The sequence below is a fragment of the Oxyura jamaicensis genome, chromosome 2 (genome assembly GCF_011077185.1).
Source record: "Oxyura jamaicensis isolate SHBP4307 breed ruddy duck chromosome 2, BPBGC_Ojam_1.0, whole genome shotgun sequence".
NCBI lineage: Eukaryota > Metazoa > Chordata > Aves > Anseriformes > Anatidae > Oxyura > Oxyura jamaicensis.
The window spans coordinates 96,304,975-96,327,469 of NC_048894.1; the positions used below are offsets into that span (position 1 = coordinate 96,304,975).

General features: G+C 41.7%; 1 protein-coding gene across 10 annotated transcripts in view; it reads right to left on the reverse strand.

The window, feature by feature from the left end:
- The window catches only part of CARMIL1 (capping protein regulator and myosin 1 linker 1), a 183,442-nt gene that overhangs the window by 14,257 nt on the left and 146,690 nt on the right, over positions 1 to 22,495 (reverse strand). For 7 of the 10 annotated variants that reach the window (XM_035316851.1, XM_035316846.1, XM_035316847.1 and 4 more), the window contains 5 exons: positions 11,908 to 11,925; positions 7,801 to 7,867; positions 7,283 to 7,479; positions 2,995 to 3,101; positions 1,302 to 1,734 (listed from right to left, as the gene is read on the reverse strand). In XM_035316851.1, the coding sequence (XP_035172742.1) occupies positions 1,302 to 1,734; positions 2,995 to 3,101; positions 7,283 to 7,479; positions 7,801 to 7,867; positions 11,908 to 11,925 (822 nt within the window). The remainder of the gene's footprint in view (positions 1 to 1,301; positions 1,735 to 2,994; positions 3,102 to 7,282; positions 7,480 to 7,800; positions 7,868 to 11,907; positions 11,926 to 22,495) is intronic. The other 3 variants (XM_035316848.1, XM_035316850.1, XM_035316853.1) reach the window with 1 other exon arrangement.

The window sequence follows — 22,495 nt, forward strand, 5'->3', positions numbered from 1 at the left end:
TGAGGCTATTCACGGGCACTACTCGGCACCAATCAGAGAGGTGGGAATAGGTCATTTCCTCAGAAAATTCATTTTTATGCAGAGGGTCACTTTAACGAGCACATAGCTTGTCAGCCCTATGGTGAGGTCTTATTATTAAGACCTCAGGGTTTGCAGCAATAGTTGAGACATGACAGCAAGTACTGTAAGAGTGAGAAGAGATGTAAAAATAACATTTCAGTGTCTTGCTCAGATCCAGTTGGATAACTGTGCAGCATTTTAAAGGAAAACATGGCAAAGCTTGCAGATGAGCTTTGCCATGAAGTGACGTCTTCTAAATTGTTGGGGGGCAATGGTGGGGAATGGATAGCTTGCCAGAGAGGAAGAGAGAAGGAGGAAATCACTGATCCTTTGGTAATTTTAGAACATGAGAACTGCAGCTGGGAGAAAGCAGGGTCTGACAGTGGGTAAGGTCAATGGGAAATGGGCATCAGGCAAAATATTTTGGCACAAAAAGCTTTGGAGTTACATGAGGATATTACAACATGAGGATAACATGAAGATTGTGGAGAAAAGCTTTTTGTTTGTGTTTTTTTAATGTATTCTTGATTTCTTTGAGTACTAGTATTTGAAATACAGAAACCCAAGGCATAAGAATAATTAGGTGTGGTACAAAAGGACATAAAATTAAGAAGTCTAACACAAAAGCATGAATTGGATAGATATAAACAGTGTCTGGAAACAAGATTTAGTTCTCTGCATGAGATATGTAATTTAAAATATGACACATCTCTCCAACTTGCTACATCACCTTCCAAAAGAGAAGAGTGTAGTTAATTCTGCCAAGCACCTGAGGGTACAGTGTGCAGGACACCACAGTAAAATCATTCCTGGCTTTATGCTGAGCATGCTTCCATTACACATGAACAAACCACACATCATAGAGAGTGCAGACATCCAAAGTGTGTTCACTAGTGTGCTCCCAAATTACTCTGTAATATGTGCAAACAGTTACGTGTCCTCTTCTGCGCTTGTGGTGGCCTGACATTAAGTTCAAGAGCTGGCATCACCTCCGCACAAGGAGAAAAAGCGGAGGCTTAAGGGCACGTCTTCTCTTGTGTGCAGCCCGGTCCCTGGCCAGGGCATTCACGTTCAACCACCCCAGCACTGAACAATCCTCCTTCAGGAACTCTGTAACCCCTGGTGGAAAGCAGGGTTGATATGACAAGCCCCAGCCACCAGCCCCTGTAGCCCCTCCCCTGGATGCACCTAGCTCTCGTCCATTTTTTACAACAACTCAAGAGAAATCAAACTGCCTTCACCTTCTGAGCAGAGGCTGCTCTCTTCTCCTGCTTGGCTTTCATTTCTGCGAGAAGTCCACTGCCCATCACCTGCACGCCATACCTCCGGCCTCCTTGAGGGCTTCCTTTGCTGTCACCCCTCTCAGCCTTTGCAGCATCATCTGGCTGTGCCTCCTCCAGCGAGTCTGGCGTCTTCAATTCCTCGGATCGCTCCGTACCGCCGTTCTGCTCTGCAGGTTTCGGCTCCTTCTTATTTGTATCCACGGCTGGGCTTTTTGCAGCAACCTTGGGTGAGGAGGGCTCCTCAGCCACCACCACAGTCTGGGGGCGTTCGGATTTGGAGCCTCTTGATTTGATTAAGTTAAGGAAGCCACTCTTCCTCGAGTCCCTTTTCTTCTTCTCATCGCCTGCTTCACTGGGCTCGCTGCCGTCTGAACATTTAGTCGACGGTCTCCTGATAAAAGACATGGATGTTTTAATCTCTTCGCCACTCCCCTCCCCCTTCTCTTTTAAATAGCACAGAATGACTTCTCCTGGGCAAAGCCAACCTTTTGTATGATCTGTGTGTTGCCCTGGGCTCAGTCATTAGCTGGTACTGGTCTAAATTACAAACTGCATCTTACAGGCAGAGCATTCACACTTGAGGGGAAAGCTGAGCGCATGGCATTTCTGCATACAAGCACCCCAACTGGAATGAGCCACCGGTGGAGCACATGGAGACAGCTAATGGGGCTGTCAAAAGATCCCCGAGCCACGCACGTGGCCAGGGATGTGTGAGTTCACAGGGACGTCTGAAATGAGAGGCTGGCAGGAGCCCAAGGAAAGCACAGGAGGATGTCGTGGTCTGCCAGTACCCTGAACATAACCTGGCTAACCCATTTTTCAAAGCTACCATGATTTTACCACTACACAGAGTATGTCACACATGGCTTCACATGTCACTACAAATATTTGTAACACGCTGACTTTAAAACACTTGCTTTTCCTGCCACTGCTGTCCACCAGCTCACACCTACCATTTTCCCTAATGGACATCTCATACAGCACAGAAGGGGTCACTCCCAGCTGTCCAGAATTTGCCCTAGCTTTCACATTTATTTATGGAAGTATTTATGTATAAACCCCAAAATGCAAGAACTGCTAGATGCATCTGCAAATATACAACCAGGTACAAAGCAACTGTGCACGTCAGATTTTTCCCCCTATGCAAAGCTAAAGGAGACATATCTTCCAGACAAACATATTTCCTAAATCTGGAGTACTACAAACTGGTTAAATATAACTTTAACATATATTTCTAAAACAGCATAAATCTACTGTCTTTGACCACAACAGCGTGCCCAATCAATCCTTACTAGATAGCCACATCCACGTGTGCACTGCTGGCACTAGAGAGGAGAGCCTCAACCAATACACCACTCTGCTTTAGCTCTAATGAGCTCCACTGAAGGGTAATATGAAGCCAACTGAGTTATACAAATACCTGCTAGTCAATAATCCTCTCCACATGGCATGCCAAAGCAATTTATTTCCAAGTAGTCATTTTTAATGGAGGGTAATTGAATTCACAGTATCTTAGACTATTAAGGTATTTTCTGACTTTTACAAAAGTAACCCTGAATATTGAGAACAGAAATCAAATACAACTTAGAATTGCTACTTTCTCAGCTATCAGAATGGAATATTTTTATTTTTATTTTTTAAATTAACTTACTTTGTATCCATTTTTGTGACTTTCTTAGTGAAAAATTCATCCACACCTTCATCCACTCTTCCCATGAGACCATTCTGATCCCCTTCTGGAGGCACTCCAGCAGATACCTGACAGAAGAAAATACCTCTCTAGTGTAAAATAATTTAAATGCATCTGTTTAAATGATAATTATTAATAATTAAGGCATTATTAAAGTTGTGTGTGCCAACCAAACCTCAGTCAATGGAAGCACCATTAGAATCCCTCCTTTACTCAGGCCAGTTGCTCCACTGTAATCAAACACAAACCAACACAAACCAACAGTGGCTAACCGGGTAGTGCAACCAAATACTGGATGAGACCAGGAACTGAATGTCTTGGGCTTGTGAGAGTAGAGCACTAATTAAGATAGAAAAGAAAAAAGCAGTTAAAAAAATAAAATAAAATCCTAGTCTGTGTGTTTGCAGTGGTCACCCGCAGAGAAAGTATTTTCAACAGCTATTTTTTTCCCTGTTCAGAGAAAAACTATATTCTGGATTTGGAGATTTAGAAACAGAGCTCCAGTAGGCTAACAGAGCCTTTTAAAATTCATTCAATCCAAAACATCCAGTAGCAGAGAGTCTAAACACAGTATCTGGCGTTTCACTCCAGGAATCGAACACAGATTTTCGCCGAGCTTCTGAAAACCTGCCCCCTTTCTTTGGTTTCAGCATCCACATTTTGAACGCAGATGACTGAAGGCGTCTAAAAGAAGCTGAGTTAGCAGTACCTGCCAACCACCACGGCCCTGTGAAGATTAGTTTGTGTCTCTGCAGCCTCCTGAGGATGAAACACGCCGTCTCCTGGGAGGAGCTTGCATGTGGTCTAGCTCCTGTATGTGGCTTTGATGAAAAGCTCTATTACGAGCAGAGAAACTTCCTTCAATTTAAAGGGCATACGAAACCCTTTCAGGTGACTACAAAGGATGCCACAAGACCCAACCCAGCTGTATTCTTGGTAGTACCAATGACCAGGAATTAGTCTGCCACAAAATAGTAGGATTCATGATTTGAAACAATTTAAGTCGAGGAACCTGCTAGTTGCCACAGCAGTTCAGGGTAATCCTAGCTTCCCTTTTCAGCTAGAATACAGACTTGTTTCCAAGCCTCTAAAAAGAAAAATAAACACTCTAAAAAATCACAGTTAATGTAAAACCCAGCCTCATTAATCCAGGATGACAGACTGCACATGAATTAACGCTTTGACACATCTGTGAAACTTTTTAGCTTCCAGTGGCTGAATCCTGTTAGAAGCCTAGTATTTACCTGGTCATCAGAGATAATAATTCATACTTCATTGATAATTGCTGTATTAATGCAATACTAATCAGGCCAGAGGCTATCTGGTAAAGACTGCTTTATTATTTGCATGTTTCAATTTTTTTTTTTTTTTAAAGTGGTTTCTTTTTTTAAAAAAAAGGTTTTATTCTAAGAATGATTTCTCAGACTTCCAACCCTTGTCACTTTTTCTTTTTTTTTCTTTTTTTTCCCCAGAGATTTCATTTAGCTGGAAGATCTGAAACTAGGCAACCATGCATGCCCTGACATCTGTTTTGGTCATATCGGTGCTCTTTGTCTCAAGGTAGGCGTTTGACTTCCCTGACAAAAAGTGGTTGACACTGCCATCAGCAGAAATAAGAAAGTATTTGATGGTTTCTAAGGATGAATATTAAACTGTTTCTCTAGACAGTAAGAAAAAGCATCTATGTATCAAAGGCAAGTCCATTTCCCGGAGCAAGGCAAGAATCCAATAATCCACTGCAAATGAGATCTACCTCAAAACAGAAAACATTTTGCAACTGAAAAAGCAGCAAGTTCCTAAAAACATACTAAGGATGTACACAAATTTTGGGGTCTAAAAAGGTATGCAAGGCACAGAATTTTCTTATAGGTGTTTATTGTAATCCCTGTTAGTGTTCAATGTTAAGGTAAAAGACTAAGCTCTGCTTTATTTCATCTCTTAGGCTCCTAATGCTAGGGGAAGGGGAAAGAAAAGGGGAAAGGGAAGGGTGGTTAGTTTGTGTTTAACACATTTTTTTAGCCTAACTTTAGAGGTGAGCCCTCCATGTTCTTCACTAAGGAAGAATCAGGCTTGAAAGAAGAAATGAAGTGAATCACAGTCTGTTTGTTACATGCTCATATCTTTCTTGTACTAGATCTTCACGCATGATTGAAGAACCCATCAGGTGAAGATCTCACCAAAAACTAAATTATAAACAACTGTTTCATCATACTGTGTAGAAGCTTATCGGGGGTAGGTGGGGGATGCTGAGTTCTTTTTTCTCTCTCAGAACACTCATTTCAGTATACAGCCTGACAGAGCTCTATATGGACAAAGCCCATCCACCCCAAGTTAACAGCTTACATTTTCTCCATTTTAGCTTCCAGGCTACAGCAACTCACAGAGTACAAGTCTGTTTTCCAGCAAAGCCAGAGAAGTACAGCTATCATCATTCAAGATTCCTTAAATTACCCAGTGGAAATAATTGGAACAGGAAACAACCAAACAGTCCTCCTTTAAGCAGTATAAAAGTTTGAAGAAGAAAAAAAAAAAAAAAAAAAGCTATATAAGTTTTGGTTAAGAAAATCATGACTTGCAAGAGAAAAAAACACAAAACCTTGACTGAAATCCCGGATCCATATTGGGCAAAGTGTGGATCTGAGACTGTGCTTCTTGCTTCTCAAGTGCTTCTCCTAAACATTGCTTTCTATAGCATCAAAGTGGCAAAAACATCAGCAAATCAACTCTGCAAACAATGACAGAGTCCACTTGTGACTCTAGACTTGAAAATTTGTCTGTCTCATTTTTGGAAGCATCGAGCAAGTCTTTTAAGTTTTTTTCAAGTCTTTTAAAGTTTTGTTTAGATTTGTTACTAAGTCAGAACTACTACGGTATTAAATGGTCCATAAAACCAGACAGGGACAAATGACTATCAGTTAAAAAAAAAAAAAAAAAGCAACTATTAACCCCCTATTTCCTAATTAATTCAATATGGATGAGCGTTCCCAGAACATTGCGTTGTCATGGGAAGCAGCACTTCCTCTTAACAAGAGGTAAGCTTTTTGTTTCCGTCAAGCAAGGCATTTTACTTTCTGGTCGCCAGCCTATTAGCAGAGCACTTGTCCTCCCATGCCCCTACTCCTTCCCCACCCTTACACAGATGGCACAGGATGCACTGTGTAAGTTCAGATGGGAAGCAAGTGTAGCAATTGGGAAAACACGTGCATTCTGCAGAGCCGGAATCAGATGGAGTAAACACAGATGCATTTTCCCTACAACGTGAAGACCAGTCTGTCCTCCTGCTACCTCTATCCTTCTCTGTAAAGGGCAAGGGAATGGAAAGTTGGCTTGTATATCCCCCTTTGCTTCAAGGTTTCTCCACTCCCAAGTGGTGCAAAAACCTGCCTTATGTGATCTTTCCCAGCATTAAGGAGATTTTCAAGGGTCCTCTCTTCCAACAATCCTAAGGCAGCAGACGAGGCCACAGACATTCATTACTAGGCATTATAATTCAGAGAAGCAATATCTGCCCCTAGATAAGGGTTATTTTATCATATCAGCTCTGCTCTGTTGCCAGGAGATAGCTCTGTAACTCCTCCAGATCTGTCCTTACATACCCTGAGGATATACCATCACAGAAATAAATCTTCATTGATGTGGTGTGCCAAGGGAATGGAACTGTGGGAACTCCACACACGTATACTTGGGTTCACACCAATGCCTTTCGTAGACAGATAGTGCTACGTTTCGCTTTTCTAAGGCAGGCTCCCCCATGAAAAGCAGATCTGTGACTATGCAGATTTGCTGGCCCAAACATCACCTTCAGCTAGGGAGCTGGGGGAAGCTGGGTGTCACAGGGTAGCTCCTCTGAGAGCTGAGAGAAATAGGAATCCATGCCAAGTTACCAAGTCTTAAAGCAGGCAGAAAAAAAAGATTAAGACTTAAACCCTTGCAATATAATTGAAATGTTTCATGGTATTTCATGAGCTTCCTGTGAAAGCTCCATGTACTTCCAGAAACTGCTTCCATTAGAAAACAAAAGTAAATTAAAAAGCATAAAACCAACCCTGGGTTTAGGCTGTGTCAAACAAGACAAAAAGCTTGTAATAGGGATTGCACACTGAAATACATGAATACCAGAAGAAAAACTAAGAAGTTGCTTATAGCTTTTAAAACTTTAACATTTGTTCTCATCACTTTGCAAGACATGGCTCATGGCAAAAAGCAATCAACAGACAACATTGCCAACAGGATTTCAATGTAGACTCACTGCTGCTTGGCTGGGCTGCTGCTTTTTATTCCTTTTGGGCCTTAATTTTGTGAAGTGTTCGAGTTTTCTCCCTTCTTCTGATGGCAGCTCTGAAATGAATCCAGAAGTTCGTTTGTCTGGCCTGCTGGAAGGAAACGGTGGGTCTTCTATATGGATAGGTACTTCTTCCAGTGCTTTATCTAGATCAAATTCCATTTCTAAGAGAAATCAAAACTTTCTAATTAGACTTAACATGCTGTTTAAAACAAAAAGACAATGCCATTCCTCTCTTTTGGGGTAAACAGTTACGAATACGTTCAGAGAACGTGCTCAGCCACAACATGTTTGTGAGCAGACAGAGCACTGCGAGCAAGCATTTCCTACCAGACACACCAGAAGATTCACAAAACAAAGCAAGCAACATGGCCTCAAATGCACTCTGGAGGGAGGGATTGTCTTCTGTGCTTTTGAATAAAGACCTATCTAGAAGAATATCAGCAAGAAAAGAAGCAGAAAGACTTGATGAAATTCTCACTTACCAAAAGCTCTGGACACTGGCCGGAGCATTCGGCTGTGGATGCTTTTCCGTTTTGACTTAGGAGTCATCTGTGAAAATAAAATAAAAACAAAGGACTTCAGCGGACAGAAGAAATAACTAGGAACACTTTTTCCTTTCTACACAGAAAATCTGTTCTCGAGATCTGATTGGATTTAATAGCAGGAAGGAATGTTGTTTTTTTTTTCCTCCCCTTCTCAAACATTCATAGCTTTTTCTAAATTGGCATTTTGTTGAACTGACTTTGAAAATGAAGCAGGGAGGCAGTTATTCTTCCCATTAAAACCTTAGGTTGTAAACAGGAAAATTAATTTAATTGTCCAAGCATTAGCTCATTGATCCCCAACTGTAAAACAAGGTAACTATTAAAACCACACCTCTGCATATGGGATTATGAGGCACAGAAAACTTAAGTAATTACTGTGTCCTCTATGCACAGTTAATGGTAATACCTGGGACTGTCTCTTCCTTGCTCTGGCTTTTGCTTTTGATACAAAATACACTTCCTCAGCTAGTGACATGCCTCTGTGAAGGATTAAAATCGAGGTGTCTGTGCCTCTGGATACCGTCACACAGCTCACCAAGCTTCCCTAGGAAAATGTAGTCTTGGAGCATACAGCCCTTCAAAATACCATAAATACCATGCCAGGGTTAGTGATACCACCAGCAAACACACAACTTTAGATATGCTAAGGTGTAAAGCTGCCTTTACTTACATTCAGTGCATCTCTGGTAAGTTACGTGCTATTCTTCTCACCTTCGCATTGCCAGAAAAAGGAATGTGTTGCCTTTAGAGCACAAATACCCAGACTTAAGACCTAGATTTGTTATTTTTTGGAAGAAAGCTACCCTTATTTTCTTGCCTGAACTCTTCTGAAAGTCTGTGTGGCAATAAAGACTTTTTGCTACAGGAAACCATGTCTCATCAATTCTGAACCTCTTTACATAGCTCAGCGTTTTAAGACTTGTAAACCAAAAGCTGAGCTGCATGTTTCCTAAGGAGTTAATTTAAAGTTACATGGCTCCAGTAAAGATAGGCTCTCCTTGTGGTAGGCAGAGTCATATTTGCTGGCTTCAATGGCATCTGTATACTTCCAATACTTCCACTTACCTTCTAGCCCTACCTAATGACTTCATACATGGAGAGCCAGTCAGGAAGCTGGATTTTGTTATGGCTCACAACTCATCAACAGAATTGTTAATCAAGTTTAGTATTATCAATCTTAAGAGAGCCAGAAAAGGCATAGCTGGCACTGAAACTTCAGACAACGTGAATTTTTAAATTTAGGCATTTCATAGTTTTTCCTTATGGAAAGTTCAGTGCCCACGCTCACATGTACTGAATTTATGCTCCCATCTGAAGTAGTGAGAAGGATTATTATGTCACCATTCACAGGGTTTTGCTCAGGGTTTTGACAGATTTTTAGAACAGGGGAGGTATTACCTGTCTTCTCAACATCAGAAAAGGGCAGCCAGATTACAGGGTGGGCAGTAATAGCACTGTCCATGCAACAGAGCTGTGTTTCTGCTGCCATGAACATCACTGGGAGAAAAAGATACCTTCAGCTGCAGGTTCCTACGTCCACATTTGACAAGCATCAGTTCATGATAAAGTAACTTCGTGATCGGACAGGGAATAGCTTGCTACCTGAGGAAACGTACCGTGAAACTAATGAGCAGGCAAAGTGCTACTGCAGCAAAAGGTCAGGCACTACTTGGAGAGCTAGCAATAAGCCAAATGCAGGGTTTATCTCATGATAAAACTGGCCTCATCCAAAACTGGAACAGCTGAAGGCATTTGCATCTCATGCGATGAAGAGCTGAAGCAGCTCAGCCTTTGGGGTACAGCAATCAGGAGTCACCACCAGTTGCACTTCCAGCTGCAACCTATTTCTGCTGCTAATGTATATTTACATGCATTTTGGTCTGCTTCAGACTTCTTTCTGCTAGTGCGACTGGAAATTACATCAGGATAATGCTGCGATTCATGTGCTGAAGAAGATCAGGAAGGAAAACAAGGCTGACGAGAGGCTACTGATAGCTCAATAACTGCACGTCCATGTCCAGAGTGCTCTTGGATGAACACAGACAAGCTGAGAGCCCTGCCTTGGCCCAGGGCACCAATGCAGAACAGCACAGGGCAAGTTTTGAGGCTCCTGTGCAGTGACTTAACTCTCCAAGATACCTCTGACTGCCAGGAACAGGATGACTTCACCTTCCTCCCCAAATGAGGAAGAGCCCCCAGATGACCCTGCAAAGCTTGTGCTGGTGCTCATAACCCTTTATCATCTCTGTAACTTCCCGTCAGCCTGGCATGATCCATCAGCAGCTTGGTTGCTGGGGACAAAGGCAGAGGGATAGAGATGCCTGCCGTTTGTTTTAACAGCATGAATATAACAGCTACACGTACACTTTTATTGGAAAACCTTCTGTTTTCTAGCCTGTTTAGGAAGTGCACAGATGAAACGCTTCTTGCCAAGTGAACTTTCTAGATAGCATGCAGAACAAAATGGGTCAAAGAACTAATTTAAATAGGCCAGTGTGCTCTTTCTATGAAATATTACACAATCTCTGCTTCGCATCTCAGCCAGCGTGCAGCACGCTACAGCAGCACAGCACGTCTCGCTATCAGAGGACATGTCTGAACTCCTAGGGAAGGATCTTGGCCCTCCCCAGCCTGAGCCCCACTTCCCACAGTTGAGGGAAGCAGCTCAGGTTGGGCACACGCACACCTTGTGCCTTCAAACCACCTCCGGCCACACAAACACAGCTCAGCTCTACTGCCTCACCTTTCAACCCAAGGCCTGTACAGGGGAATAGCTGTTGGCATCAGCCTCCCCTCCTTGACAGCTTCCACATCTTCCAGCGACTTTCCACCACAGCAGGCCACCTCCTGAACTTTTTCCTTGCTTTGCCTACTTTTCTGTGAGCACACTGCAGGCTGCCTGGCAGAACAGCTCAAAAGATTAACTGTGTACCTCTATTTCTTGGAAGCCCTCGTAGAGGTCTGCCTGCACTCATGCCACAGCTCTCTCTGGAGATGGCTCCATGGAGTTACCCCTCAGGTGTACATAGAAGCCACTTCAGAGTTAGTTTTGTGTGTCCAAGCTACCTTTAAACTCCTAGGATCTCTTCTTAAATGGATCACTGCTCCAGATTTCTTCTCGACTCCCTTCTTCACATAGGTATCTGAACACTGTTGAGTTTTTTTTACATTATATTACCGAATATGGAAGAACATCAGTATCTTGGGGCTTAAAAACAACAACTAAGATCACATTTTAAATGCTTGAAGCTTTGTTTCCAGTGCTAGAAAATCACATGCCTTTAGCAACAGGGTCTTAGACACGACATTCCTTGATGATACAGTTAATGGGAACTACTCTCAGGGCTCAGGGATGTGCTCTTTCCCATCTTTCTCTCCTCCTCCTCCAGAATCATTTCTATTCAATCCTAATAGAGATGCTCCATGACTCTCCCGTCATTCCCCTCTTGAAAGACTTGCATTAATGAACAACTTCTCCCCCCTCTCAAAATTCAGCTCCCCAACCCATCTCCTCCCAGTCCTCCTTCCTGCAAAACTACATACGGATTTTCAGCTTTGAGAAGGCATTAGGGGTGAGAAGAGCATTCAAAATTTCAAAGCGATTCAATCAGACAAAGAAAACACACCTGACCAAACCCAGAGATAACACATGACATCTCTTCCACCTGGAACTTGCTATGTCAAGAAAACCCTAGTTTATGCTCCCTCTCTTGAGCCGTTGTTTCATCAAGCTGTGTGATGCTTGAACTGAAAACCCAAGCGATAGGTTCTCTTTCTGAGCAGTAACACTCCTGCTTAGATCTCATCAGCACTCTGCTTTGGTTTGGTCTCAAAGTCAAGAGATGCTTTAAATTCAAACGCTGTGCTGGCTGAGCCTTCTTGTAAAATCCAGTCTCATTCCTAAACCGCTGCCTATTTCTTTTTGTACGTGCAGATGGATGGCACTAGAGTCTCCCAGGAGACTCACACAGTAGTACAGAGGCAAATGGAGCACAAAAACGCAAACAAGTAGGCCAGAAACAGCAGAGCTAAAAAAATACTTACACTTGTACAGCAGAGAGTCTCCATGCAGCAAAAAAGAAAGAAAAAAGAATATGAATGGGGAAGACAAAGCAATAGCAGTTTTCAGGAAAGGAGGCAAAACCAGAGCTCACCAAAATAAAGAAAACTAAAGCCAAAACACTTAAAAGTCTTAGCAGGAAAGGTGTCATGCAAGAATGAGGTAAAAATCCTTTGCATTTGGAGGTGCTATATACTTCGTGTTTCCAGGGGTAATCAGAGATGGATGTGATCTCTTTTGCTTTATCTGTACTGGGACAAACTCAGATTTTCAGATGTTTGTTTCCAGTATATGGCACTCACCAATGGTGCCAACCTGCCACCTGCTGTCCTAATTTACTGTGTGTTTTTTCAATTTGCTGGAACGAGTGGTGAGAGAGAAGTCTTATTCTGATATTTCCTAGTCTGAAGGAGGCTTCTACATTACAGATTTGTAGTTTGTTGTGGACAGTGGGAGACTGTGGAAAACAAAACCAAGCCTCTCTTGAAATACTGAAAAGGAATGCAGGTATGCTCTTTTAAGGTTGAAATCATCCTACTAACACAGAGATCCAAAGTGACAGTATTTCTCCTTTCCATATGAGGGTTTAGAGGTGCAGACCTTTCGAGCACTTTTGGCACATTAGAATGATGCCATGCCATTAATAAAGTACAACCTTTCCTCTCCCCTCCAAAATTTATAAAGAAAAAAAAAAGCACAGCCATCTTATGAAATGAAGCAATCCCATAACCCATCTCTGCGGTGGCAGATTACCCATCCAGTCACACTCCTTCTCAATTTAGAGTAAGAGAAAACAGTTATTAGAGTGTGGCTTTGTCTTTAAGTCGAATGAGAACTGCAGATATTTGTACAGTGTTTGTGGCAGAAGTCAATATTCGTGCTCTGGTTTAAACTGCTCAGCAAGGAAGCGCTGCACTTTTAAATGTGTATTGCTCTGGGGTTTAATTACCAGCCCTGAAAACAGCTTGCTCATAACACGAAGTTCATCATTTAGTTGTTGAGGAGGCACTAAGGTCAATTATTCAATGCTTTGACATTTTCAGCAGTAATGACCAACTTGTCACAGTTCATACTTCTAAGCTTAGCTGCAGCTAGAAGTTTTAGGGATCAGATGGCAATCTCTGAATGGCACAAGCAGCACTGGTGCACGCAGAACCAGTCAAAGGACTTTTTTTCCAACTGTCCTCAGGGTTTTATTTTTATTTTCTCTTACCATCTTAAAATTTGTGCAGGAGTTCTCATCTAACAGTGATTCAGGCAAACCTCCTCATTACTCCTGTTTCTGTATGCTATCCTTTCTCTCCCTCTCCCCATCTCCCTGCCAGACCCCATGTTCTCTCTCCCGCCCATCTTCTATGCTACCATTCACTAGGACTAGTCTGAGGCTCCCCGAGAGACTGCAGAATTGAGAGAAACATCACTGAAAACAAAACCTTCTTAGAAATAAATCTCCAGCACACTTGAGAAACCATTCTGCAATGCAGCTTCTCTTTCAGGCAGTGCTCTTGGTAGCACTCCAGCATGTTCTGTGTAGGTAATGCATATAGGCGGGGAGGTTATTTATATTATACAAGCAGCTGGATGTGAGATTAGGACCAAAATGCAAAGCTCTGCACATACCAGGAAACAATCCCAGGTTTGGGGAAGTTTGCAGCTCGTGGTCCTGGTCCTAGCAAGGACCTATGGAAGTTCCCACCTTCCAGGCTCCAGTGATCTCACCTGAGTGCAACTCCTGAGCTGCTTAAAAGCTAAAAGGTGCTCAACAGCTTGAGTAAGGAGGGAGAAGGAGGAGAGGGAAGCACGCGGCAGGCAAAAAGGTTAGACAAGGAACACCATTAAGCAAAGCAGAGGCGAAGGGACTTGCCTGAAGCCACCTAGCAGTCTGACTGCACCGCAGGGAGCCTACTCCCAGAACATTTAAAACCATTGCTAAATTATTTCAGATGTATGTGTTTTGCAGGCCATGTCTTGGTAACTGGCATCTCGTCAGAAGTCCTCATTTTGTGGTGTTTTTGTTTTTGTTTTGTTTTCTTGTTAAGCTGCCACGATATCATTCCAATCACCATTTCCCACGGTTCCTCTAGTAACTACCTTTGACAGGGATGCCACACAACTGTTGTCTCATTCAGAAACAGGACAAACAACCTTCAGGTGCTTGTCATAAAACAGAGCAGACCAACTTTGTGTTTTTTTGTTGTTGTATCTGAATTTTTGGACACACAGGTATCTTACTATCCCAATAAAAGTCTTAGAAACTTGGAAGGTGCTACTGCTTGCTTCACCCACTGAAGGTTTTATAACGTGATTTCCATGGTAAAACCCTCAGCATAGCTTGCAGATATTCAGTGATGTATTTCCCACCAGCAATGCTGATGTCCGGAACCATCACCACCCTTAGAATCTCCCCGTGGAGTGCCATTGTCCTTGGGAAGGTAACTGCAATGCCAGAACACAGGAGAGCCAACCGAGTGTTTTAGAGGAGGGAAGAGAGCACAGCCACTAATACACAGTTTGGAAACCAAGGCCAACCTGTGACAGGCTGCTGTTGGCACAGCTGTCCTGAATGCAGTGGCTATGGCATTTTTACACCAGCAGAGGACCCAGTCCTGACCTTTTATTTCACTGTTTCGTCCTTTATACGGAAGTACTGTACATTTATATAGATACTGTACGTTTATATAGATACTGTACATTTATACAAATAATCCACGCATGAATTTAAGGAGTCTGCTTCTTTTCTTTGCCCTCCCTAAGAGTTAAATTTCTAGAGAAAGAGCTGTGGTTCAAGATTAATTCAGTTAGTCTCATCTAAACCAGCCTGACCTTTACAGTTACTTTGTACAGTAACATTTTCTGGAAGAAAAAGTGTAGTGCTGCAGTAAAATAAGCTCAATAGACTCAGCCTTGAGCTCTTTCATTTTGCTAGCCAATAAACCTTTTTTTGTTCTCCTACTTGCTGAAACATGGCTCATGGACTGTACGATATTTTGCCAAATATTTCCGTGTAATCTTGTAATTAATAATTCTGCACTTTCATCTTTCAAGTCATGTAAAATTTCTGCTAATAAATATTCCTGCATGTGGATATCCAAGGCCTTTATTATGGAAAGTAAAAGAAAAAAAAAAGGTGCATTAGTTAAACTAAGCAGTTCCTCAAACTATTAAAATGAATCTTTTATTTCTTGCTCTGAATGATTATCCCGCAAGGAAGCCTGCCTGCAACTATGTCACCTGCAAGAGAAAAAGCAATTCCCAGCATTATCAGTGCTGCTTTCCAGTTGCTGATGAAGAGGCTAACAGCATCTTCTGCAGCAGCTGAAAATAAACAAACAGGACGGTTCCAACTGATTTACTTTACTTAAAAATTAAGTACAAAACGGGGAGCTGCTGCAGATCAGATAGCACAAACCATTTTTTAAGCTGCCTTGCTTATGTTTGTTCATTACCTTCATCTAGCAAATGCTAATTCAAAAATTACATGGTTCGTGACCCAAACTTCCATATAGTAAGATGGAAAAGCTCTTGATCTCAGCAAACAGTGAGGCACGGGCAGTTGTTTAAGATATTCTCAGGCAATTCTTTAAAGACAATGACTGTATCAGGTACCCTGGGCAAGAACATCATTAAAGCAGGTTTGAGGCAAGGTCCTACCGAATGGGAACTGTACCTAGCTGCCCTACAGCTTCCCAGGACCGAGACCCAGCATGACTTCTGTACCTCTCCATTCTCTCAACACCCTGAGGTGGACAAAAGCCTCCCAAAAGGAGAAATATTCACCCAGGCAAAAGCCACCTGTCATCTTCCCACCATCATTGGACCCGCTAAGGGCAGATGATGCAACAGTTTTGCTTGCTCTGCAGCAGTGGTATTTCAAAGGAGAAACAGTAAAGGGAAGAGAATCATCATAAAGAATCAGATGCAGATTACCCTGGATGGAGACTAGTAGCTTCTCTGCTCAGAATTATGATGGACTCTTTTTCTCTCAGGCTTACCTGAGCTGCTGCTCCTTTCTCCCTGAAATTTGCCTCTATCTTAATAGGGAACTAGCAAATACTCTATTCCTTGTTTGGAAGGCAGAAATGTTTGAGTAGACAGATATTCTGTTTTGAAACCACAGTTTCTTCTCTAAAACAAACTGACAGACAGGGTCAATCATAATTACCAAATAGAGGATGGCAAAACTCGAAGGCTGGTCTACACAGAGCTAGCACGTAAATGGGACTCATGATTTTGATATGGTTTAGTGGGGACTGTTAGTGTTAGGTCAGAGGTTGGACTCGATGATCTTGAGGTCTCTTCCAACCTAGAAATTCTGTGATTCTGTGATTTTAATAATGATGGATGGCCAGACAGTCATGGGACAGCACACAAGCCTAGGGGAGACAGAAACACCAGGCAAGAAACGGAAGATGCCTACCCTGCAAAACAGAACTGCTCACCTGCATGTGAAGAATTAAAAGCTGGCTAGCAACAAACTAGCAAATACTGCAGTTACCTGGAGCACATAGGCATGAGCTTTCCCTGGAATATCCAAATACCATGGTATTGGAAATGACCACAGCTACTATGTACAAGATAAAAAGATGTTCAGATCAGCTCTGAATGAAGCTATCCTGACTCTTCTATCACGTTGTCCTCCTTTTCTGCTCAATGCTTTTAGTTTTCTTCAACATCTGCTTAGAGGGCTTTTTTTCACCACTTTATGTGCTTTTGGTTTCAGATCAGCATTCCAATCCTGTCATCACTTCTGACTTCAAAAATTCACAGTAATTTAATCTTTACTCCCATGAAGTAAGATCTTAAAGCAGGGAGATACCCACCATTTTGCAACGAGGATTTAGCTGACCTGAATAACAGAGAAAAAAGAATCTATTCACCTCTAAGTTTCCCTCTAGTTTGAGAGAAATGTTCTGAGAGAAAGCATGATAAATTTTTATATAGGATTATGTGACACAGTTGTCTGTGATAGCAGGGATGAGATTTGATGACTCAGAAGCTCTCTCCCAGCCTCCCAGCACTGTGCACACCTGCTTTATTTTATAATTTCTGATTCCAGTAATCTAGTTCATTTTAGCCTCCTTTTTTGATGACAAAATTTAGCAAAATCTAATAGCACTCTATAACCAGCTTCCTTAGTTCTGACACTCTCTCTCTTCTTCCTGAGAGCAACTGTTCCTTACCCCCACAATATGAGGTCTCAGTCTTGCCAAGCAGAAAATCGCAAGCTTCCTGTTCTGGATGCAACTGGAGCAACGAAGCACTCCCAGTAAGACAGAATTGTGCATGTGCTATTTTTAGGAGGCTTTCCAGCTTTCAGAGTAAACAAGCCTGCTCCACACAATGCAGACAAGTAACCTGGACCAAGCTATTCGTCTGAGACACTGGCAGAATCAAAAAGCAGTCGAATCTATACTGAAAGCTCCTCAATCCCTTGAGAAGGTCAATTTGCCTTCTTGAATATGAATATGAATTGAATCAAGAAGCACTAAGGCTGCAGACAGATGTGTGCTATAGGAGCAGCACCACCAGAGGTTATTCTCAAGCTCTTTGCTACTGTCCCCCTGCTGAGGGCTCCTTTTGCCAAGAACTCCTCCAAAGGAGCTCTTGCTAATCTGCCATGGGAAGTACCGAGCAGTTTTTTTTAAACAGGGGTTGTGGAAAAGTGAATTCTGGAGGGGACAGAGCAGCTGGGGGTGGCATGATCTGTAGATTTCACAGCTACATGAACACCACCTTTGTCAGCCACAAACTAACGTCTTAGTAGCAATCTCCCTCTTAAAACCACGGCAGGAGAGCTAAATCCTCAAGTTTTCAGCAAGCACTTTGAATGTTCCTTTAACATGACTTTTTCTCCATGTGAAACAAAATGATGGAAACTCCGTATCTGCAAGACAAGTACTGCCACAAAAGACAAACCTACACAGCCTCCTCTCCACCCTCCGTATGTCTGGGTCTATTCATGCAAAACATAGCATCACTACTGGGGGAAGACAAGCTCATGATAAAGAAGTGTCACGATGCAAACAGAACGCCCAACAGCAGTTCAAGATATTCATTTTAATCTAAGCAGAAAACAGTCTGCACTTTATTTATTTATTTAAACCCAAGCATGTAGTGCTATTACTAGAAGCAGTTTATCATTTCCTTCCTTTAGTTCACATTGCAGCAACAACGTACCCTAAATTGTGAGAAAGAACTCCAGACTCTCCCTCGGAAATCTCCGTTGGTTTAAGAAAAATATATTCTATAGCAATTATCCATCACCTCCTTCCACTCAGAGACACCAGGAAAAGGCAATGAAAGTCAGTAATCTTTTAAATTGTTTCAGCTGGCAACACGTAACCCCTCATGAGCCTGAAAGAGACTGTAGTGTGTGTTCAATACATGTCACGGGCATTGAACAACCACAGGTAAGGACCTCTAAGGGTTGTAAGGTCACTGCAAAACTATACGTAAAGGCACTCAGGAAAAGATAACAAATATTTTTGCAATGGGTATCAAATATTTGCAATTAAACTTAATGTAATCATAATAGTAATGGTTAGGCTAACGTACAAACACACAAACTTGCAAATGAACAAGATACTCCCGGATTCTGCCAAATGATCACACCAGCTCCCTTTGTCTCTTGCTTTCTCAGACTTAGTGCTGTATGTTTGGGGAAGGCGTAGCCTGTGCTGTGTGCCTCCTGGTGATGTTTTCATACGCTGCCCTAGTTTGGGCTGAGTCAGAAATATTACTAGTCTCCCACAGAGGTAGATTTGCTGGCAGGCTTGTGATGGATCCTTTTCAGAAGCCAAGAATACTCTCATATGTCATTATGCCAATTCCTAGCTCCCCACAAAGCACTGTATTTGCTGTACATAAACGGCCCTTTTCTGCTAATGTATGTAAGAGAGAAGCTGAGGTGTCCCCACCGATTCCATCTGGCATTCATCCGGGCTGCTGCCAATGCCCTCATCCCTGGCTGCTCATTCCTTGCACTCAACCAAAGGACCAGGCACCCTGAAAACTGACCCAGCAAAGGAATCCTCTGTAAAAAGCCTAACTTTAAGCTGAATCAATTCCCACACCCAGTTTGTAGCGTGGCTGCATGAACTCTAGTACAAGCGTGCGTGTGTGGGCTGGAAAGAAGAAACTGTGTACAGGGGAAGTGGAAATGCCCTTTACAGCCAGAACAATGTTTTTGCTGGATTAAGCTGCTTGTAGAGCTAAAGACTTTTTTTTTTTTTTTTCCAGCAAGTGTTTAGTCTTTCTTCCAAAAAGCTGCCTATCTATGCCTGAGAGAATTCTGCTGCAGGCAACAGAACATCAAGAATCAGATGTGGTAGTAGGTTAGGGACCTACATATTTCAGCTTTTCTTCCTACAGCATCAGCACACGTGTACGTATGAACACAACTTTACCTTTTCTCCATCCTCTAGGGAAACTGACTGGAGGGATTTCTGTTGCTCTAATTTGTTTTGGCTTTTGGGGATATGGGGCTTTCAGGTAGTGCTTTGTGAGTTTTCTGAATTTTGGTGTGGTGAATGAAATTTCTCACTTTTCTCTGAAAACACTGAGATCTACATACACTTAGTCTTCCAGTACCTATGGATTGATTGGTCTGCATCTGGATATGAACTCAATGTGCTAAATTTTTGACATTGGGTGGTTAGCCCATTTCCAGGAAAAAATACATGTTATCTCCCTACAAAAGTTCTGTTAGTTCTGCAAATTATCTTTCCTACTGTACAGGTGAAACCTGTTGTTCAGTAAGAGCTAAAATATTAATATAATCCACATGGGATTTTTGTTATCGTTGTTTTGTTTGCTTGTGTTTTGTTTGTTTCTAAAGAAGCTTTCCTCCTCCATTAAAGCCACAGCAACATTTCTATGGTTAAAGTTAGAGATCGATGAGAAATTACTAAGATTCAACATTCATCACAGGCAGTCCTTTCCTATTAGCTACAAGCAGTTTTGCAAATACATAGTTTACCATTCCAGCATTTCAATCTTTCACTGAAATCCTTTAAAGATGATTTAATAAGCAGATTTGTTGTGTATTACAACCTACAATTCCTCTTCATTTTTCTAACAACTTCCTATCATGCCCCTTCATAACGCAAATAAGTGACCTCTGCTTTACTCTAAAAAAATACTTGGCATGGCTGTATGCTTGTCACTGACTATATTAATAACAATATAGAACCGAAATGGATATTTTAAAGAGGAAGAGTACAAAGATTTCTAGTAAAAAAGCTACGGCCCTCAAAACTTTTCTTTATACGGCGGCTTAGCTCTGGGGACCTGCTTTTCGTATTCTGAAAACCAAATACTGGTATGGAACCTCAAATGATGGAGATACAGCGAACTAACAGGGAATGGTCTGTTTTAAAGCCTGCCTCAAGCTTTTAGATTGAGAATTTAAAAACAGACAAAATTAAAAAGGCCTTTACAATGCAACTAACAATCTAACAAAGATGCACTGTCACTTTTTGTTGAGGAATTAAGCACTATTCAATAACTCTTATTTCTGCAAACAACTAACGTTTATAAAAGAATAAATTACAATTAGATGCATTACACCCAACAAAATCAGCTGGTATCTAACTAAACAATTACAAGTACCAAGATACATGATATTCAACCCCAGTAAAAGGGGCGTTTTGTTTAGAGTTAGTTTTAAAATGCATGTATTATTTTAAAATATATCAGTTGCCATATACACACAAACATTCTGAAAAAATCTACTCTTTTATGAAGTTCATTCTTGATTGAGTCTAAGCTTTGAAAAGCAGGCCACAGTTTTTCCTTTAATCTATGAAAAACAAGTAATTTTTGGCATAAAGATTTTACATTCCATTTTATTTGCATGCAAGTTTTATGTAATGACTTATTACCATCGATGCAGCTCTAATTAAATGTAGACAACTAAGACAGCTGTAGATTTTGGAAGCATCAGTTTACTGCACTGTGGCTCTGGGAGATCAGAGGTTCTCGAGTCAGTAACGTTCAAGCTACCATGTCCCACACTGGACCACTCAATCACCCTCAGCGTTCTTCACAACTCCTTTAATGGACTAGCAAACTCTGATACAACTGACAAGTCTTTCCTATCTTGGGCTCCCTGGACACAGTTGAAGGCTAGGATGAGAACCATATCCTACATTGAAGCTAATCAGCTTTAACTACTCAGTTACTGTATGCTATTTAGTATGTCCTAATTCCCACAACAAAAAATAAAAACAGAAATAAGATTGAAAAATCCTGTTGTTTTCTTTTTTCCCCTCCCCAGTGCTACATTTTAAAGGCACATTTGTAATATTTAATTCTGTCTTATCAGTTGAGACATATCAAACTCAGAAGTGAATGGATGGCAACTCCACTCTGGCACGGATATCCCCTGGGCTGCAGCCAACTCTCCACCCTGCTTGAGAACATATGGGTAGGATTTATAAGAGACCAGTACCTGTTTGTTTGCTGTGTCTCCATCATCTGAAGTTTCAGACCAGTACCCTGGCAGTCCAACTTGTATAAACAAATCTTCCTGTCTTCCAATTTCAAACAGTGTATAAGAACAAATAGCTCATAAGCATTTTATTCCAAATACACCTACCTCACTCAAAATTATTCACCTTGTTTCAGAGCTTCACAATCAGTCTGTAACCATCAGACCAGCCAAAAATCAGAACTGAACCCAGAGATTTTCTCCAATTTATTCAAATACAGTTTCAAGGGGGGCTGGTGCATAACAACGAGCTGTTGAATACATTGCCTCAGCCAGAAAACCGATCCTCAAAAGGCTTGTTGAAGAAAATAAGAACAAAGAGAATAACAGGCTTGCTAAAAATAATGGACTTGCACATGAATCCAGTTTTGCAACTGAGGAGATAAAAACCAGCTCCACCAAAATGGCGGTACAAGCTCAGCGCCTCTCCAACAAGCCCAAAATCTCTTCTTGCCCAAACATTTTCACAAATAACTTGAGGAAAGTAGTAAACGTTTGTGGAAAATGAACTGCTCAGAAGAGGAGAGTTTTCCCATCCCAGCAACACGATGAGTCTCATTGCATATTTAATAATCTTTTGATAACAGGAGATAGGTGCACAAACATGCAGAACACCAAGCTGCAGATCAAGGTTTCCCGTTTGAGGTTTGCAGAATACACAGCCAGGTGCACCAGCTACTCACACTGCAAAGATGTGCTTAGGGATTTCCAGTGGCTAAACAAGGCAGTCTTCTGGACTAATGCCATTTGGGATGCGGGATCTAAATAGCTATTTCTCATTTAAGATTGAAAATAATCAAAGGAAATTAGGTTCATAATTCCAGTTCATAAAACCATATGTTTCTCTTCCTAGTAAAATCTATCAGGAGCGTATCCGTTTCCTGCACTGACCAGCTCACAAAGCACTTACTGCTATCCCCTTCAGAAGGTTGCTCATTTCCATGCAATCTGCGTGATGCTTAAATGCCACAAATCTGGTGATTTTTTCTAAGACAGTATGTGAAATCCATACAATTTTCCATTAGCTTAAATACATGACTTGTGAAGTGCAGTCCTTCTAGGTGAAGTTAGTAACTTCAGGT